Consider the following 16,510-nt stretch of genomic DNA (forward strand, 5'->3'; position numbering starts at 1 on the left):
ATTCCGCTAGCAGCTGGAGCTCGTTTTGTGGAGGAACACACCTTCGGGACAATTATTGGTTGGAGTTTGTTTTATAAATTATCCTCTGTTGTGTAACAGAAGCGCTGGACTTGAGCAATCCGACGGCAAAGCTGTCCCGGGGGCTCTCGTAGGCGTGGATGCACAGTTTGAGTTTAGAGGGATTGACGCTTGCTAGTGGCGCTGTCATGCGTGGGGTTAATGCGCATGTTTTCTTTTTCTGTTTGTTTGGTTCGGGGGAAGTTGGGGGTTAATTGTTGCACTAATGTTGAAATGTGGTCTTCATATTATGTCAAAATGTCAAATGTTAATATGAGTGGATTGTCTTTCTCCACTAGGAATGGTTTGGGGCACTCCATAAAAAGAAGGAAGGTTTTATTTTCTTAAACGTACAAAATGTGATAAAGTGTTTCTTCAAGAAATGCATCTTTCCATGCAGGAAGCTGAACAATTTGGGAAGATATGGGGAGGACATTTTTTATTTTAGTGCTGGCTCAAGTAAGAGCAGGGGTTTCATTAAATTGTTAAGTAAACATCTATTATTATTATTATTATTATTTATTTATTTATTTATTTATTTTATATATATTTATTTATTTTATTTTAAAAAAATAAACTGCATGGGTTCTTGGGCTTTAGCCACAGTGATGTTTGTTGAGGGTGGGGTTGGGGATCGGGAGGGGGGGAAGGGAAACATGTTTTAAGGGGGATAATGGTTGACTGTCTATATGATTGTTTTGCTTTATGGGTCATGTTTGAGAAGCAACAAAAACAAATGTTAATCTGAAAAAAGACACCATTACATCGTCCCTCAACAACACCTATGTCTGCCGACTGCAGCGCCCCCCAGTTGACTCAATTGTAACTGCAAGAGATTCAGAGAGAAAACAATGTAATTCAGTGCTGCTCATGGCAGGGAAATGCATAAAGGAATATTAATGTGTGATATTCGAGTTGTGCTTTTTATACTTGAGTAGTTGGTGCAGAAATGGCACTCTGTTACCCGATTGTTCATGCACATCCATAGTACTTATGAACAATATGCTCTAGTCTTAAGAGAAAAAAAATAAAAAATAATTATATATATATATATATATATATCTCAAACTATATTCACTCTATATTTTAGCTCAGCTGATAGAGCATAGTGTTCACAATACAAAGGTTGTGGATTAAATTACCAGGCAACACACGTACTAATAAAATGGATACATTGAATGTACTGTAAGTCTCTTTGGATAAAAAAATTGGCTAAAAAAATATTGTCTACGGATCTCCCTATCTGTCCAATTAGCTATCTAATAAACCAAGAAGACAGATGTTTACATAAAGACTTTTTGTTACAGTTACTGAACATTTGCATTAGACATGGTGAATGCTGCAAATATTGAGCGTTCAACTGCATTTTCAGTAAAGGCCTTTTTTAGATTTAAATCTTTAATTCTCAATGTAAGTGTTACAATCTAACCCACTGCTGCTGTGTGTATTTTTCAGGGTGGATCTGGATGTGTGGTTTTGTGTCTATCACCATCATCAGTCTGCTGTCTCTACTGGGTGTGATTCTGGTGCCCATCCTCAACCAGTCCTGCTTCAAGTTTCTCTTGACCTTCCTGGTGGCTCTGGCTGTGGGCACCCTCAGTGGTGATGCTTTACTGCATCTACTGCCTCATGTGAGTTCATTCTTTAGGGATACACTTCACTTTTTCCAAATTTTGTTATGTTTACAGCCTTATTCCAAAATTGATTAAATTAATTATTTTCCTAAAAATTCTACAAACAATACCCCATAATGACAACGTGAAAGAAGTTTGTTTGAAATCTTTGCAAATTTATTAAAAATAAAAAATCACATGTACATAAGTATTCACAGCCTTTTCATGACACTCAAAATTGAGCTCAGGTGCATCCTGTTTCCACTGATCATCCTTGAGATGTTTCTACAACTTGATTGGAGTCCACCTGTGGTAAATTCAGTTGAATGGGCGTGATTTGGAAACCTGTCTATATAAGGTCCCACAGTTATCAGTGCATGTCAGAGCACTAACCAAGCCATGAAGTCCAAGGAATTGTCTGTAGATCGCCGAGACAGAATTGTATCGAGGCTCAGATCTGGGGAAGGGTACAGAAAAATTTCTGCAGCATTAAAGGTCCCAACGAGCAAATGAGCACAGTGGCCTCCATCATCCGTAAATGGAAGAAGTTTGGAACCACCAGGACTCTTCCTAGAGCTGGCTGCCCAGCCAAACTGAGCGATCGATGGAGAAGGGCCTTAGTCAGGGAGGTGACCAAGAACCTGATGGCAGAGCTCCAGCATTTCTCTTTGGAGAGAGGAGAATCTTCCAGAAGAACAACCATCTCTGCAGCACTCCACCAATCAGGCCTGTATGGTAGAGTGGCCAGTAGGGTTGTGCCAATGGATGATATCATCGTCCATCGTGATGGCTGACCAACATCACGATGTAGAGCCACCATCGTGATGCCACGCCCCCTTGCGAGTCTTGCTAGTGTGACTCACTAATCCAAGTCTCTTCTATAGTTAACCTAAAAACTTTGCAGGGATTGCTCTGTAAATTAAATTGAGAATATAACTAATGCATATATTCTATTTTAAATACTGTAGTTTATGCCAGAGACGTGACATGTTAGTCTGTGAAAATACCGTGTCAGGCAGGCTACACAAATATAGATCTTGACATTGTTAGCTTCTTGTCTTTTTTGTACATGTCTTACACTGTACATTTAGATTAAAATATTTTATGTTGTAGGCTACAAGAAAATAGCCTTTATTAATTAATTATTAGTAGTTGTAGTGTCTCAGAAAATCTTGCTCATTGTCACATAGCTCTTGTATAGCCTACACTGAAGCGGCAGTTTAAGATAAACCCAGACCAGCGAACGTCAAATAACTTTTGTCTGGTTAATACTTTTAAAGAAAAATGTCCTTGGCCATAAATCCATAATGTCAAATCAAATGAAAGAAACAAGGTGAATATGAATAACACACATTTATTAAAACATAGAAGAACAACAAATGAAACGGGAACAAAGAAAACGGGAACAACACTCAGACCGAAAATCGGCATTAACATTTCACTTATAATTAGCAGCACAATTAACTTCAGCACAGGCTACAAAATAAATTATGTTATTGAAATATTGTAAAGTGGTCATATGAACTACACAAATGAACGTTTAAAAAATAATATGCAAAATCGAATAGCTCCGCAACGGAGGGCGAAAAATGCGTAAAGAAGTCTAATATCTTTCACCATAGACCATGTTTAAATTTCGATGTTTCTGGCCAGAAATACCAACATATTCACTTTATCTGGTTTTAATAAGCTGCGGAGTAACTTGGAGTAACTACACTACCCGCTGTGCTGAAGACCCGCTCTGATGGAGTACTGGTAGCACATATGCACAGATATTTCCGTGCTAATCTTGCCATGAACGGAAACCTTTTGTCGTTCGTTTTCACCAAGTCAGCGGGACCTCTTTCCCATCAATGGCCATTTCCTGCAGGTACAGGACCTTTTGCTCATCAGTGAGTAAAATAACGAAATTATAGTTTTTAAGTGGAAAATAGTATTTATGTAAAGCGATATAGTAAAATAAAAAGTGCACAACTCTTCTTAAGTGAAAGCTAAAAAAAAAATAAAATGCTTCACGTGTCTTGCAACCTACTGATAAAGCGCCGACGAGTCATTAGTTGGGTTAGTAAAATAACGAAATTATCATTTTAAATATAATTTTTGAAAATTATATGAAATTATATAATCCCGCCACGCCACCCCACCGACGATATCATCGTCCATCGCAATGTTTTATTGTCAACATCGTCAACTGCCAATTTAGGGGACATCGCCCAACCCTAGTGGCCAGAAGGAAGCCACTCCTCAGTAAAAGGCACATGACAGCCTGCCTGGAGTTTGCCAAAAGGCACCTGAAGGACTCTGACCATGAGAAACAAAAGATTGAACTCTTTAGCCTGAATGGCAAGCGTCATGTCTGGAGGAAACCAGGCACCGCTCATCACCTGGCCAATACATCCCTAGAGTGAAGCATGGTGGTGGCAGCATCATGCTGTGGGGATGTTTTTCAGCAGCAGGAACTGGGAGACTAGTCAGGATTGAGGGAAAGATGAATGCCGCAATGTTCAGAGACATCCTTGATGAAAACCTGATTCAGAGCGCTCTGGACCTCAGACTGGGGTGAAGGTTCATCTTCCAACAGGACAACGACCCTAAGCACACAGCCAAGGTAACAAAGGAGTGACTACGGGACAACTCTGTGAATGTCCTTGAGTGGCCCAGCCAGAGCCCAGACTTGAACACGATTGAACATCTCTGGAGAGATCTGAAAATGGCTGTGCACTGACGCTCCCCATCCAACCTCATGGAGCTTGAGAGGTCCTGCAAAGAAGAATGGGAGAAACTGCCCAAAAATAGGTGTGCCAAGCTTATGGCATCATACACAAAAAGACTTGAGGCTGTAATTGGTGCCAAAGGTGCTTCAACACAGTATTGAGAAATGGCTGTGAATACTTAAAACATGTGATTTTCTTTTTTTTTGTTTTGTTTTTTTAATAATACATTTGCAAAGATTTCAAACAAACTTATTTTCACATTGTCATTATGGGGTATTGTTTGTAGAAATTTGAGGGAAAATAATGAATTTTGGAATAAGTCTGTAACATTACAAAATGTGGAAAAAGTGAAGCGCAGTGAATACTTTCTGGATGCAATTTATCTAGTGCAAAGATTCATACTACACCAAAGTGTAATTTCACTCCCCACTCAAGAGTTCTTTAACCAGTCTAGCTCTTCACAAACTGATTGGAGAAACCCTGCTCAGTGTTCACTCCATAGCAGAACTAGCGACTAGTTACATAGTTTTTTTATTTTACATTTTTTTTATATCACGAATGTCTGTCCACAAGATTTATTTAATCATAAACAATACCTAGATAAAGTTTCATGCTTTGACACCCTCACATTAGCTATTGGTTGAATACTTTAGAAAAGCGCTCTTTGCTTCAGGCAAAATTGCATCTCTTCGCTCATTTTGCTTCCACTCTGCTCCACCTATATACTTTGTACTGCTTTGTACTACACAGAAAAGCTTTCAGTGCACATTTCTCATTTACGGAGTGAATGTTAAAGTTAGTTGCTACACCTTGCAGTCTCAGGGGGACCATGATCACAGTCATGGAGGGCTCATGGAGGAAGAACATGAAGAGGATCTTCTGACAAAGTTTGACGGTGTTTGGAAAGGACTGACTGCACTAGCTGGAATCTACCTCCTCTTCATCATCGAGCATTGCATTGGCATGTTCAAACACTACAGTGACCAAAGGGTGAGAGACATCTCAACACTGTAAATACAGGAAAGCACAAAACATTATAAAATTATCAGAAAATGGCAAGAAAGTTGCTTGTACTTCCCACACGGATGTTCAAGACTAACAGAGCAGAGAACACAGCTCCAGGAGTGGTAGACTGAAATATATTCCTTAATTGCTGCAGATGGTAGGGCTTTTGGTGGCAGTGCAGCAAAACAAGCTTGGTTTTTCAGAGCTTAGTTCTTCTAAGCACTTTTGTCTGTTTATGCTCTCCACAGGGAGGACTCTGCCAGAAGAAAAAAAAAGGAGAACAGGCAAAGATCGGGAGTAAATTGTCAGACCACAAACTCAACAGGCATTCAGATGCTGAGTGGCTCCATCTAAAACCTTTAACAGAGGGTGGGTTCTCATTTCTTTGTCAGATCTCCCAGCATGGTATATTTGGGTGTTAAGTTGCAAGGGTTGATTTCATGGAGCTTATTTGGAGTTTTGCTAATGTACTGAACCCTTATTGAGGATACTGTGAGAATCATAGCTTTATGAAAACCAAGCATATATAATGCAGTAATTTTCAGAGGGTACCACAGAATATCTTGGAGAACCTGAAAATATCAGGGAATTAAAATAAATCAATAAATAATTTTCAAGACCTGTAAAAGTAAAGGGAATTAATAAACCGTTAAAGTAGAGCTGTCAACATGTGGAGTACAAAGCAGAGCTTGACAATTGTGTTTATGCTCTGATATGAATCATGAATGCGGCTTTACGATTGCTATAGCAAAGTGGATGGCCACAGTTTGCCTACTGAGTAATATTGTGGAGAATGAGATTTAAAAAATGTAATGTGCATTGTATTGAATATGCAACCTATACGTACTAGTTCTTTAATTGAGTCAACCTCCCACTTAGAAAATGGGGAACGTTAATTGTTTCTTGAATTAGTGCTATAGTGCATTTAAGTGCATCTTTATGCTTTGGAAGGCTTTGTATAGAAAATGTGGTAATAAAACAATATTGTTAGGGGTGCACCGATCGATTGGCCACCGATTGGAATTGGCCGATATTCGTCTTGAATTCGTGATCGACCGATCGTGCCTAGAATTAAGGCCGATCTTTTTTTGCAGCACACAGGGACTCACACATACTCTGCTACTCTAATGAATGAGCGTTAGCTCAGCCCTTGAAGCATGACAGAGTGGTCTTTGGAGGGTGAGTTTGTGGCAATTCTACGCATTCATGAATTTAAACATTCAGACATGATGTAATTCACATGAATATGCCGTTTTGTTTTTAAAAATGTGTAAGAATTACATATGTATGAATATTTTGTTGCCCATTTTCTAGAGTAATTACGGTAGTTATTCTGACTCATTGCACAGTGAGAAGAGGATAAAGAGGCTGCTAACGGTATAAAAATTTATTAAACAACAAAGAAACATGCAAATACAAATCCGAGCACATGTGATGTAATGCAAGTCATGACAATCAGACCTTGTGTGGTGCGATAGAGACTGAGTGATCATGCGTTTTTAGCATTACTCTCTTTAACATGAGCGCTCTTGGTGTCAATTAAACATGCCTGATCTCCAGGTGCTCTTAATATCTCATCATCAGTCACTCATCTCAGTGCTATTCTGTGAGGATCCCAATTTAATAAACAAGATTATTGTTGGTCACAATACCACTAATATCAGATATAACTGTTTAACCTTCAATAACAGCACCGTAATTAGTGATTTGTGTTACAACAAGACACCAAAAACAGTAAAAAAAAAAAAAAAAACATAGATATTAATAATTTCTCACTGGTCAGTTTCATTACAAATAAATGTTAGCAGTTCACATTTAATGTAATTTTGGTAACACTTAATAAAAAGGTTTATTTATTTTTTTAATTAGTTAATGCATTAGGTATCGTGAACAAACAATGAACAATATATTTTTACAGCAACGGCGCGTCCTGCTGGATTTTTCTGTCATTACAGCGGAAACTACATAAAATTCTCCGTCATTTTTGGGCATACAGATAAGTGTAAGACATCATTAGAGACTATAAAGGGTCTACTTTTATTTGTGTACACTCACAATAACAACAAAACCTTTGTTGTTATTTGCTTTTGTAAAATAAAGAAAATAAAAGGGTGAGCTGTAAGTAGTCTCTAGGTTTGCGAGCATATATCTGAAACTGAAACTCCGTGAATACTTATCACACAAGCATGAAACATATGTCTAAAGAAAGCTTAAAATGTCTACTTTTAAATAAAACAACTACATTTTAAAACAAATATTCTCCTGTAATGTAATCTGTATGAAACAAAGCAATGTACATTTTTCCTGGCTCAGCTAATTTATCCCTAATGTGATCACACCCAAAATTCAGCTTTGATCACAAATTGCATTTTACAATATATTTAAATAGAAAACTGTTCTTTTAAATTGTAAAAAGAGTTAAAAATATCACTGTTTTTACTGTACATTGGATCAAATAAATGCAGTCTTGGTGAGCAGAAGAGGTGTCTTTTAAATGGTAGTGTTGGTCTAAAATTAAGTAAAGTATTTATGTAAAGAAGATGTATAGTCAGATTACTTCTTTTAACTTAAAACTTGATTTTGATCATTAAGGCTCATCACATTCATTCTCTTTCTGTCACATTCCTCATTGATATGCCCAGGGGGTCTTTTGTCTCCTCAGGTGTGAATTACAATCCATATTCATGATAGTTCACGCCTCCTCGCATATGACCTTTCTAACATTAAAAGTGTCTTACAAAAGTTAAATTACTATATTGTTTTGTATGAATGAGTGATCAGGATGGTTTTCACATAATTTTGTAGCAAAAATTGTAGGCTACAAGATCCAGTTCTAAAAAGTCTTGTGGAAAAATGTTTATTATGTGTTATATGGCCTTATTTCAATGACTTAAAAATTTAGTTTTTTCAAAAACTACGCATAAACGTTATTTTCTCAAAAATACAAATATGTACACACACGTTGCTCACATATTATTGTATCCCAGTTTGTGCTGAATACAGTGTAATCAGACTTTAGCCATTAATGTTTTTTTAAGCAACTGAAAAAAGCACAAATGTCAAGGCATGTCAAAACAAATACCCTCAGACCCCAGAGGGTTAACATGAACTTCATTAGTTCATGTTAACTACAGTAATGTTGTTTAATAACATTAACAAATGGAACCTTTTTGTGAAGTGTTACTGTAATTTTACTGTGTGGGGCATAAAACGTATAACTGCAGCATATAACTTAAAGGGCATTTTAATAAAAAAATCGGTGATTGGTATCGGCCTCAAATTTCCTGATCGGTGCACCACTAGTTACATATTCTTTGCTAAACAGGAAATCAATGCATTTTGACAGGAAAATAAGTATAAAGAGACATATGTTAGCACTTTAAAAATCTGCGACTATGAAAAATTCTGTGAATTGACCTTATATCACTAGTTAAGATAAAAAAAAATTCTACAATCAATATGTTTTTCTCATATCTGTTGATTTGGTGTTAATTCAGTGCGATTAATTATATAAAACATAATGTGCTAAAAAATAAATATGCAAATGTATGCAAATTCCATAAAAAAACAAATGTTCTTACCTACAGAGAAAGTTAAGCTTGATTTACATCCTTCAATGTGCTTGCAGTCAGCAGGGAATAGTCTCCAACTCCAGCTATGCAGCAAACTGCCAGCTATTCAAAGACAGCTGGATGGAACAGAGTGTAGGGGTTTGGAGACTTTTTTTTTTTTTTTTTTAGTTGAGTTTTAAAATTTCAATTTACATTACACAGCATCCTAAAATGTGCCGTTTATAAAACATTCTGAAAACCAGTGTAACACATAATTGATTAAAGGGATAGTTCACCCAAAATGTTTAATTCTCATGATTTTCTCACCCTCGTGGCATCCCAGATGTTTCTTATGCAGAACACAAATAAAGATTGAAAAAATATATATATTTCAGCTCTGTAGGGAAGTGAATGGGTGCCAAAATTTTGAGCTCTAAAATCCACATAAACGGAGCATAAAAGTAGTACAACAGTGGTTAAATCCACGTGTTCAGAAATTATATGATAGGTGTGGGTGAGATACAGATTTAGAATTTTTTACAATAAATTCTCCTCTCTGCCCAGTAGGGGTTGATATGCATTAAGACTGTGACTCACTAAAAACAGAAGAAGAATGGGAAAGTGAATCTGAAGTGGAGATTGACTGAGCAGAAAGGGGAAACTTATGTCTGAAACCACAGTTATGTCTGATTTGTAAAGGAATCATTCTTTTGAGTCAGATCTTGTCAATTAATTGGTCAGATAGGTTTATAAAAAGGTCTGAATGATTTATTAGGGAATCCATTGGAATCTTTATGATTTTTACACATTTTAACCCAGTCATCACAAACTACTGGAGTTTATGGAAAACGAAACTGATTAGACAAAAAGTGTCGGAATCAAACTCAATCTCTTTACCCATTTTTATGCAGGAGAAGGTATGGCATTTGAAGCTGGGCACAATGACACTCAAATGACAGAGCTGCAGCCTTTGGATTCATCCAGCAATATGCCGCTGGCCATCTCTGATTCCGAACACCCCTACAAGGGGGCAGAAAAAACAGCAGAGGACAGTGGAACAAAGGCCAAGACAAAAAAGAACGGACATGGGCATGGGCACTCCCATCATGGGCACTGCCACTCTGACCAGGAGATGAAAGATGCAGGAATCGCCAGCATAGCATGGATGGTCATCATGGGAGATGGCATGCATAATTTTAGTGATGGACTCGCCATAGGTCAGTTTGTGTACAATGGTCTGTAAAAGCAGAACGAACCAGTTGGAGTAGTTTGTTTTACAGAAGGGTTTCTGAAGTATAAACTGAGGAACTATTTCTTGCTTTCAGGTGCTGCTTTTAGTGCTAATATTACAGGAGGCATCAGCACTTCAGTAGCTGTGTTCTGTCATGAACTACCCCATGAACTGGGTAAGTGGCAAAATCAATCGCAGAATGTAGAGATGTAAAATATTGGAATGTTTGTAGCAGATGCACTCTATTTACCTCCAGGTATGCAGTAAAGTAAAAAAAAAGAACCCAGAAAACGATATTAACATGTAATGCGCTTTCATACTGAGAGAGGTCAGGTTTAGCTTTAGGGTGACAGCAGCTAATCAGAGAAGACATTCAAGCCCTCTTGTTGTGCTACAGTCCTTCCGTGAGCAGTGACATTTCATTTCATTGGCAGTGATGTGCCCTTTATCCATTATCGAAATCTATTATTGACATCAACTCTGGAACTTCAAGAAGGAGTGCTCCAGCTGTCTGCCTGCTCTGCTTTAAAGGAATAGTTCACCCACAATTTAAATTGTCAGTTTTACTCACCCTCATGATGATCCCAACCCAATTATCTTTTTATGTTATTTTTTATATATATATATATATATATATATATATATGATATATATATATAATATATATATATATATATATATATATATATATATATATATATATATATATATATATAAATTATTATTATATACACTACCGGTCAAAGTTTTAAAACACTTACTCATTCTTTATTATAATTTGGGAATTATGTTGTGACTAAACAAAATCCAAAATAAATCAAAATTGTGTTTTATTTTAGCATCTTCAAAGTAGTCACCCTTTGCCTAGAATTTGCAGACATTTTCTCAACCAACTTCTTGAGGTATCACCCTGGGATGCTTTTTAAACTGTTTTGAAGGAGTTCCCATATGTGTGTTTATTTATTAATTGGTTCAAGTCATCAATTTCAAAAAAAAGTTTTAATAAAAACTAATTTCAAACATTTAAGCATACGCCTTCAGATCAAAATATTCTAAGATCACGAGAAACATTTCAGTCAAGTGTTTCAAAACTTTTGACCGGTAGTGTAAATATATATTTATTTATTTATTTTAAACATGAGGAAAACATTTTGAAGAATGATGCTCTTTCTTATACAATAAAAGTAAATGGCGACTGAGGTTGTCTGTCCCTAACATTCTGACTAACATCTGTTTTTGTGTTTCACGGAATAAAGTCATATGGGTATGAACAACATGAGGGTGAGTAAATAATAACATTTTCACTATTATGTTTCACTTTATATATTAAGTTTTGAGTTGGCTGTCTAGAGGGCCACTATTCTTTTTAAATTTCCCTTTTTGTTTACACCTGAACCAGACATTACAATACCATACAGGACGTAACATAAACAGAACACTACTTTGATGTAAAATTGTATCTCTTCCATTTGATGTTGTTTAATTATTAATTGGATGTGCCATCCAGTGGGGTTGACTGGACTCAATTCTTCTAACGCTAATATTGTTTGATGAAGCAGCTCTCTTTGTCTGAGTGTCCAGACACGCCATGCTGTGTCTGGCAAAGAGTTTTTCTTTCTTTTTCTTTTCTTTTTTTTTTAACCACCCTACAGTGCTGTTAATTGCCTTAGACGACTGTTTTAATTGTGCCAGGTGGCACAGAGCAAAGGTTTGGACTGGAGCATAGAAAGGACTGAAGCTCAAACAAACAGCTTCAGAATTTATGGATATGAAATCCCCTCTCAAATATGTTCTGTAATTAGCAGGAAAGGATAGTAGAAGCAAGCTGAATAAAGTATTTTCCTGTTTTTTTGAAATATTGAAAAGGACAGCCAGATCTCACAGCAATAATTATCATTGGTAAACCTTAATACACTAGAGCAAAAACAAACTAATACTTCCATATTGTGGAACTGTTCTTTATTGTTGTACATCAATAGTGAACATTTAGGTTTGTTTCTTTTCCAGGAGACTTTGCTGTTTTATTGAAGGCTGGAATGTCAGTGAAGCAAGCTATTGTGTACAACGTTCTCTCCGCTCTGATGGCCTATGCAGGCATGGTGATCGGTACAGCCGTGGGACAGTACACGTACAACGTCACCGGATGGATTTTCGCTGTTACTGCCGGCATGTTTCTTTATGTGGCATTAGTGGACATGGTAAGTGACATGTTTCAGCAAACATAAAAGCCTCTCATTTAAGCTCCACTTTGCTCAAGATGTGAGGTAATGCTGGACTTTTTGTAGCATTGTAACAGTCTTTTCTTTGGTCTGCCATGCTATGCAGCAAAACCTTGATTTAATTTCAGACTGTTTGCTAGTTGTTTACTAGTGAAAGAATGCCTTGTTATTCTCTTAAAAAAAGTTCTTCCTCCTCATCAGTTGCCAGAGATGCTTCATGGTGACAGTGAAGAGCACAAGCGCTGTGAGATGGGCCACTTCATCCTGCAGAACTTTGGCTTGCTCACTGGGTTTGGCATCATGCTGCTAATCGCTATTTTCGAGGATCACATTGTGATTGACTTTGGCTTCTAGCAGGAGACTGAGATTGGGGGGAGGGGCATCATTCATTACTACAATCACACATGTGCTTTGCCTTAAAGTGGCTTTGTATTGTGATGGAACAGTCATGCAAGCATGTCTCAATAGACCGCATCGGTGGCTTTCATTGGAAATGGACACGCAGATAAACTTATAGCCATAGCTGGATCTCAGAATGCTGGAGCTTTTTCTCTTAATAATTTTTTATTTGAGTATGTGTAGTCAAACTGACTTATCCACCATGCATTTCTGAGAAGCACTCAGTATTTGGGATGTCGCTTTTAAAGGGATATATCCCACAAAAATGTAAATACTCTCATCATTTACTCTCCTTCATCCATGATATGTATGACTTTCTTTCCTCTGTAGAACACAAATTAAGATTTTCACAAACTAAGAATGTCTCAGCTCTGTAGCACCATACAATGCAAGTAAATGGTGGCCAGAACTCAAAAGAAAAAAAGGCCAGAAAAAAAGTTTTGTTCTCACCCAAAACCAATTGGATCGCTTCAGAAGACATTGATTAAACCTCTAGGGTAGAGTTTTGGCCACCATTCACTTGCATTGTGAGGACCAACAGAGCTGAAATATTCTTCAAAAAATCTTTAGTTGTGTTCTGCAGAATGCAAAGTCACACACATCTGGGATGGCATGAGGGGGAGTAAATAAGATTTACAATTTTGGGTTTAATATCCCTTTAATATTGAAGTGTTGTTTTAGGAATGTGTCCTAGAGAAAACATCTTAAAAAAAAAAGCCCAGTTCAATAGTCACCCATTAATTTGATTGTTGAGCATTGTGTCATGCTTGGCTTGTTCATTCATTTGTATTGTGTCTCACAATCCATTCGTTGTAACTGATGTCTTGTGCCATGTATGTCTTGTGTGTCCACCATTACAGTGTCTAACACAAGTCACAGAACTGTGTGCTAAAATTGTGCAACTGAGCCCAACTGGCATTAGCTCTGCAGATCTGCGGGGGTGGGTGTAGGTAATTTATTAAGAGCTATTGGTCAGCATTGGATATCAGGACAATTAAAACATAAATTTGGGTAACACTTTATAATAATTTTCCATTCGTTAACATTAGTAAATGCATTAGGGATGACGAACAAACATTTAACAATTACAGCATTTATTAATCTTAGTTAATAGTGCATTAAATAATATAAAAAAATATAACTTTTGATTTTAAAAACTCAGTGTATGTTGAAATTAATAATAACAAAAGCAAATAAATGCTTTGTAAGTATTTTACATTGCTAGTTCATGTTAACAAATGGAACCTTAGTGTAAAGTGTTACCAAATCTTTACTCTTTGCTTCAAGCATTGACTACTTGTTTCTTTCATTCGCTCTATATATACTGTTGATAGTGATGGGAGTATCCTCAGTCTTAGAATTTCATTTATTTAAATTTTCATTTTCTGTTATTAATATTATTGGCTACTATTGTTTTGACCAGGTGTGAATATTTGAAGTAGAAGTTATGCAACAGTGTTAAGATTAACCTCTGACACTGTGCTGCCAAAAGACAGAACACATTCAGAACGTCAACTGAACAAGACCAGTATTAACTTTAATGCTAAAACACTGTGATACTTAAATGAAGAACAACTAGATAAGCATATCGGTACATAAAGGACTAAATCGGTCTACTTTTTCATTGATAATCATGATATAGAATATTTTCTGAATTAAATACAGGTTAATTATACTGTATATCCATATGTTGTTGTAGATAATGACTAAACTTTTGAGTTTATCTCGGACATCAAGGTTACAGACAGTTAATGAAGTTAATAATCATCTTCCCCAAAGGAAGTATGCTTGCTACTAAGATTTCTTATTTTTGTTAACCATGTTGGCATTTTGAAATACCTTTGTTACTTTTTAATTGTATTGCTGTCATCCGCAAGTTCCTAACTTTTTGACACTGACTAAATAAAAATATTTGGAAAACCATTCCTTAGAACCATAAAACCATTATGCCATTTTTCTTTTGACAATCTAAACGCTCTCATTGTTGATACCCTCTTGTTATTGAAATTTCATCACACTTCAGTTATATGACTTATTTGAACTTGTATAAGGGTCTGATTACAATCAAATCTTTACAACAACTCTATTGGTCCCCTTTATGTTTATCTTTTTGTTTGAGTTCTGATTGTGCCAAATATGGGCTATGGTTCTGAATTTGTGAACAAACACTGCCTATGCCCGTAGTCACCTCTACACATTCCATTGGCTGTGTTTGCTGCTTGAATCCTCTACTCTCAAGAGTTTGTGGGGCATGTTATGTGATTCATGCTTATCTTGTCACCATGTGACATCTATTTGTTTGTTCTCTTAGGTGTATCATTATTAATTGCATTTGTCAAATGTACTTAATTGGATGAAAACCTGCATGAGACAAATGGAAGAAGCAAAATGTTTTTAACATTAATTTCTTTAATGAAATGGAGAGATGAGAACTTATTTTTCTTCCACAGAATTACTTAATTTTTACAGCTTGATTGAAAAGCAGGTGAGTTTGGGGGTCAAGTGAGCAATCCTAATTTCCTTGTTTTTAGAGATTAGGTCTAAATTCTGTTTATCTGTAAAATAAAGCTGTCCATGTAGTTACATTTTATATTTGAGATGTTAAAAACAATGAATGAAATGTCGCTAAAGCTAAACTACAATTGAAATGAAACGCATTTGGAGGAGTGTTGTAAAGAAATAAAATCAAATTAAAAAGGACCATTCAGATATCAAGTCAAGATATCCATTACTTGCATTTTTGTATTTTCAATTTAATCTGCCCCTTTTGTTTACTTAACTTAGATGTTTAAGCATCATCAATACGTTTGCCATTGTTGCTGGTTGTCTGTTTCCTTTGTCAGAAGAAAAAATAAAGTTTGCAAAGAGTACATTGTGTTTTTGTGGTTATTAACAATCTATCATCTATATCTTATTTTTATTGTAGAGATTGGGAAACTGCTTTAAGCATTTGTTTAATAAATGTTATAATTTTTACTTTGAAGAGAAACCGATCACAGAACCCTGTATTTTATTAATTGTTTTGCTCTGTTATGTCCAAATGACCATTACATACAATATATATCTTGCCAAAACGATACACTGTCACATATAGTGTGCTTCACTGAGGAGTCAAAGAACACTAGATGCAAAGCAGCATATCTACGAGTTAAGCTGGCACAGTAAGGCCACTCCACGATGGATCCAGTGCTCTTGGGGTACATCAGAGTTTAGGGCTATAGCAATTACATAGTTGGTGGAGTGACCTGTGGTAGAAAGGGTTCCACGTCTCTCGCTGGTCTTGTATACTGGAGACACATAGCAGTGCCTCTCAGGCATGGCCTGCTTTGTGGGTTTCAGCCAAATCAGCAGACATATAGAGTGATATCTATTATAAAAGTTTCTTGGCACTCCCTTTCTCTCTACTATTGGTTCTCAAAACAATGTTTTTGACCAAATCTGATTTAAAAATGGCATTTCAGTGTGATATGTCATTGGTTATTTCATCATATTGAACAGTATGAAAAATTGCAATTCAGTCAATATGATTAACAATTTGGTGATTCAACATTCTCTAATAATCAAATTTTCCTTCTGGCTTTTGGCGACGATATTTTCACCAAAACCAAATGTGAAAAGACCTTTATCATGTATCATAATATACAAAAATGTATATTATACTTTCAGTTTTAATTCTGTTATTGTTTATTAATTTCAACTGAATGTATTTCAGCTGAAACAC

The 16,510-nt window shown here is 36.2% G+C and overlaps 1 protein-coding gene across 9 annotated transcripts in view; it reads left to right on the top strand.

Annotated features, from left to right (window-relative positions):
• LOC127659309 (zinc transporter ZIP10-like) overlaps nt 1-15,652 on the top strand; it is a 51,090-nt gene extending 35,438 nt beyond the window's left edge. For all 9 annotated transcript variants that reach the window (XM_052149070.1, XM_052149074.1, XM_052149069.1 and 6 more), the window contains 7 exons: nt 1,513-1,688; nt 5,201-5,374; nt 5,638-5,758; nt 9,852-10,157; nt 10,266-10,346; nt 12,179-12,369; nt 12,592-15,652. In XM_052149070.1, coding sequence (XP_052005030.1) covers nt 1,513-1,688; nt 5,201-5,374; nt 5,638-5,758; nt 9,852-10,157; nt 10,266-10,346; nt 12,179-12,369; nt 12,592-12,744 — 1,202 coding nt within the window. In that variant the 3' untranslated portion in view covers nt 12,745-15,652. The remainder of the gene's footprint in view (nt 1-1,512; nt 1,689-5,200; nt 5,375-5,637; nt 5,759-9,851; nt 10,158-10,265; nt 10,347-12,178; nt 12,370-12,591) is intronic.
• Nucleotides 15,653-16,510: the final 858 nt, after the last annotated feature.

Source organism: Xyrauchen texanus, chromosome 18, assembly GCF_025860055.1.
Source record: "Xyrauchen texanus isolate HMW12.3.18 chromosome 18, RBS_HiC_50CHRs, whole genome shotgun sequence".
Lineage (NCBI taxonomy): Eukaryota > Metazoa > Chordata > Actinopteri > Cypriniformes > Catostomidae > Xyrauchen > Xyrauchen texanus.